Consider the following 5,147-nt stretch of genomic DNA (forward strand, 5'->3'; position numbering starts at 1 on the left):
CTTTCCAATTGGTTATTCATGTCATATATGAAGTAAGTGTATATAAGGGAACATTTCCAAAAATGGACAGAGGTGGGTGGGGTGCCACTGTGTTTGCTTTATTACATGAGCAATATCTTAGGAAATTAAAAAGATAAGAAGCTCTTATTTTATATTGTAACCTGTCAATATTGGTAATCTGAGTTTCTAATTTGTTCGAAACTATAGACTTAGTATTTTGACTTCACAAACATCTAATTTTAACCAATGCTGCATTCAACATACCATGTGACACACAAAAATCGATGTTTATCTGTATTTCTTTAATATTTACTTTTAATTTAAGAAATTGAGTAATATATAGTACTAAAATTTGAATTATAAACTACAGTTTGATACCAAACTTATTGACATAAATTCATGAAATAGTAGTTCAATAAAATTTTGAATGCGAGTCAACAAATGAGATGACATAACCGTGACCTGTCTCGAAAGGGTTAGGATGGCCTTATCAACTACCATTCAATTATAGTGACTATATATTTCTTTTGTCTCCAGTAATCTCCAGATTCCTCAAATTGATATGGGCTCTTGGTCCCAAATGACCATTCCTGTTATCTAACAAGTATATTACAGTTAAAGTACATCATCTTTCTCAACACCAGTTTCTGACCTGACTATTGTATGCCATGTATCCCCTTACCTGAAGGGTTATTTTTCATGGCTGCTGACCTATGGACATCACTGATTGGAGTGATTTGTGCTGTTTGTCCACAGGCTGCTTTATCCTCCTCTATAAGTCCTCAGACCAGTTCTTGTTACCCAACATCTTGTCAGACAGGAAAAGAGTTCAGTCCTGTTCACCAATTCATCTGATCCCTACTTCTCACTTCTATGTCTAATCAGATTTCAGTCTTGGTCATGTTTATTGAGGGTCTTGAAGGTTTTGTTGCCTGCACTAGTGCCTTTAGAGATGCTAGATAATGACTTTATATTCTGGTTTTTCTATGAAGGTGAGGAATCTTCTGCAAGTCACATCTGATCAAATCTGTCATATTTCTCTGTCCTTAATGGCCTGGTTGAATTGCCCGCTGGAGATCATTGTGTGAACTGGTATGTGGATCTCCCCAAATACTTTTATCTCACACACATTATTTGCATGATCTGGCAGTCTCTTCATCTGACGGTTTTTGCCTACCCCCTGTAGCTATCTTGACCATTTCTGTTACATTATACAGAGGGGTGAGTATTTTCTTTGCAACCTTTCAGGGTCTCTTACCTTGTTTTTACAGGATCTTACTCTGTGGTGAGTGTTGCCCAGATAGGTGTGCTTCTGTCAAACCAATTCTGCAGTAGCAACCACTAATTCAATATACTTTATACAGGTTGCAACAGGATCTGTAGAAATGAGGTGTTCCATAGGACATGACGAGGCGGTATTACTGTTCTGTGCTGGACCACCACTCATGGACTATCATGAGTAAAGCATAAGAGGATCCTTCCCATCCTGCCGATCTTTGGATTGATTAACTTGAGGTTGGTTTGCTTTTAAAAATTTAGAGAACTTGGTTCACCTATTGCACTGTTCCTCAGGGCTCCCCAACACGCTTTGCCCACAAATTCTACTAATGGAGCTCGGGAGTCCTTACCACACCCAGTTTCCAGTCACTGGGGTGGTGGACAGAGGTTTTTCCTTCAGAGTGTTAGAGTGACTTCCTCCACTCTTGGAGAAGAGGGCAAAGTTGAGGGCCCTCCTACCCGGGTTCCTGGATGTTTTTTTCTTAGATGTCAGTAGGAGTGGCACCAGCCTACGTAGGAGCTTACTCATAATATTGGTTCAGATTTGATGTAGAGAAAAGTTTAGCATAGGAAATGAGTCTAGAAGTAGCTCTAAGGGTAAGCTTAATTTTTACTATTGTAATGCTAGAAGTATAAGAAATAAAATAGATTACTCTAGAGTGCTGGTAGGAATGAAGGATTTTGATATAATGGGAATAATTGGAACATGGTTAAATGTAGACGATTTTGGTGACAGACATTTCTTTGAATTACGGGGTTATAGATTATTTAATAGGGATAGAGTACTAAAGAGAGGGAGGGGAAGAAGTGGCTTTATATATGTAAATGTGAGTTACATCCTGTTGAAGTTAAGAATATCAAATATAATATCAAGGAGATTGAGTACACTTGGATTTCTATTAGTGGAAAATGCTTTTAGTGGGAATTTGTTGCAGACCACCATATGATATTGATGAAGTTAATGAGAAACGTTACAGACTTTGGCTGTTAGTGAGGTCATAATCATTATTTTAATTTCAGTCATATAGATTGGGAAATGTTAGAGTCAAACCATGAGGGAGAAAGGTTTTTGGAAACTGTTCAAGATGGTTTTCTTTACTAATTGGTCAAGGAACATACTAGAAACAATGCTATTTTAGATTTATTGTTAACTTCAAATATAGAAATTGTTGAGGGTGGAAGTTGCAGAACATCTGAGTGCAAATGATCATTGCCCAATTAGGTTCAGTATTTTGCTTCATATGGAGGTCAGGAATAATATTTTGGTTACAAATTTCAAAAATCAAATTTTGATGGGATGGTGAGTTGGGATAATTTGATGGCGCTGATTTCAAAAATGTAGTCGGAATTTGTCCATCACCTCTAAATTTTGTGGTATTGTAATATCTCAATATTTTATTAGCACTATGTGAAATACCATGCACTCAAAGCAATATAATAGATTTATGCTATAAAATTAAGTTTACTCGGACAGTTTAATGGGTAAAAGACATTTTTGAATACTTCAAACATTGACTGTATTGTATTGGTGTAAAATTCTGAATATATTGTTCATGCTATTTGTTCTCGGTATCATTGTAAGGAATTGCACTACTTTTACTTCTTTCCCATACTCACCTGTTCCACAAAACCCTCATGTACAAGTCCTTTAACCAAGCATAAAAAGATAGTGGAGTCAGATTCCTCTCTCTCAGTTGCCTCTCACTCAGTTGGTCACTTTGCCTTGCTCCATGCACAGTCTAAACAAAGCCTGATCTTCTTCCTCGCATCATACCCACAATATAATCAAATTCTGCAAAACTTTGTTTTTTTTAATCTCTTAAACTCTAGTTCTGTAAACAGGAGTTATTTAATATTATTTAGAAAATCATTTGAAATGCTGTCCAGTTCAAGTAAAGGCCGAAAGTGCAAAGATCACCCAAACAGTTTCTTCTACATTTGTGGAAAATATATTGCAGTTTCACGAAGGAAAAACATCACTCACAAGTTAAAAGTAGCTTACTTCTACTATTTTGGGTGTAAAATTGGTGACCAAGAAAAACATTGGGCTCTACACGTGTGTTGTACAGTTTGCATATCTGGCTTAACTCAGTGGATGAATAAGAAGAGAGCAAGTATGTCATTTGCAATTCCCATGATATGGCATGAGCCAAAGATCATCTAACTGACTGATATTTTTGCATGACTAATGTTTCTGGATATTCAGGCAAAACTAAATAGTACATTAAATATCAAGATATTTCATCTGCAATAAAACCAGTACCTCATTGGGATGTTCTTCCAGTGCCACATCCACTCAATACTCAGTACTCAATCAGAAAGAATTTGATGCATGGCAATCATAATATATAAGAATATTTTGAATAAATCTATCATGACTAAAACTAGAGGTGATCAGTAATTCTCAACATTACTTTTAGAATCAGCAGTGTCAAGATATTCAGAAAAAGTTGCATTTTTTCTGGTAGCAGAGACAATTTTTGTTGTTGTTGCTCAGTGTTATCTGTTGTGAATTGGGCAGCTGAGTTATTTGGAGACTTATTAAATGTGGAAAATGTTTAAATATTCAAGATAAATATATTCTATAGAGAAATAAAAGGGTGGCTGCAAGTAAAAAACCAGGTTAGCTCACAAAAGGTATAAGGAATAAAATATAAGAAAAGCATCACAAATTTAAGAAATTTAAATTGACTGGTATGATGGGAGATTTAGAAGATAACAGAAGATCAAATGTTGAAATTAGGACATCAAAAAGGATGTATGAAGAAAGGTTGGTTAAAAATTTACAGTAAAGGTAAACAAAATGTTGGAATATGGGTAGAACCTCCGAGGGATGATAAAGGAAGACTCATATGTGATGGTTATGAGATGACTGGGTTATTAAATTTAGATTTTTCTTCAGTTTCTATAAATAAAGTTTAAACAATATTTCTCATCTTGAACAATTTCAAACAAGAGGATCACATTAATTCTGAACTTGTTAAGAAAAAATTGGGAAGTTTAAAGAACAATAAGGCTCCTGGACTATATAATATTTCCACAGGGGTTTGAAGGAGGTTAAAGATTAGCTATATGAGTCACTTGCTACTATATTTTTTGTAAATTTTTGAATTGTGGGTCAGGTGCCAGAGGGTTGGAAGTTGGCTAATGCTACTCCTCTTATCAAGGGAGATGATAAAAAGTGTCCCAGTAATTATAGGCATATTAATCTAATATAAGTTGTGGGGAAAGTTTTGGAAAGTCTTATAAAAGTTTAGAATTTTATTGGATAGTCAACATGGATAAGGGAAAGTTTTGCCTTACAAATCTTTTGACATTCTTTAAAAAGTTGCTGCTTAAATAGATGAGAGTAAGGGTGTAAACTTGGTGTATCTGGATTTTCAGAAAGCATTTCACAAGGTGCCATATAAAAGACTTGTAAATAATAATTATGTTTACAGGTGTGGGGGATAAGTTAGCTAATTGGATGGAAGAGTGGCTGAATGAAAAAAACCAGAGGGTTGTTATAAATGGAATTAAGTTAAACTGGATTAATGTCACAAGTCAATGACATAGATGAAGGATTGGTCAATAAATTACTTAATTCTGATATGGTATTACCTACACTCAACAAAGCTATCTTAATCTTCTTCTACCCTCTTAAGCATTACTAAAAACAATTTTGTGATCAGCACACCAGTCTCTATACCCTATCAATTTTGTGCCATTTCTGTGACTACTCTCCACCAATAGTATTGCGCCACCTATACTGGGGCAGTTAGCTCCCTCTGCTATTCCCACTCAATCCTTACTTTCTCTATAAGCACTCCATTGATTAGACATGTATTTTTTTTTTTTTCAAATGTGACTACAGTTTATAATTGTGATTT

General features: G+C 35.2%; 1 protein-coding gene across 1 annotated transcript in view; it reads left to right on the forward strand.

The window, feature by feature from the left end:
- Positions 1-5,147, forward strand: part of LOC106472117 — a 41,255-nt gene that overhangs the window by 13,242 nt on the left and 22,866 nt on the right. Inside the window, exon 4 of the mRNA XM_022400722.1 lies at positions 2,442-2,578. Coding sequence (XP_022256430.1) covers positions 2,442-2,578 — 137 coding nt within the window. The remainder of the gene's footprint in view (positions 1-2,441; positions 2,579-5,147) is intronic.

The sequence above is a fragment of the Limulus polyphemus genome, unplaced genomic scaffold (genome assembly GCF_000517525.1).
Source record: "Limulus polyphemus unplaced genomic scaffold, Limulus_polyphemus-2.1.2 Scaffold5096, whole genome shotgun sequence".
Lineage (NCBI taxonomy): Eukaryota > Metazoa > Arthropoda > Merostomata > Xiphosura > Limulidae > Limulus > Limulus polyphemus.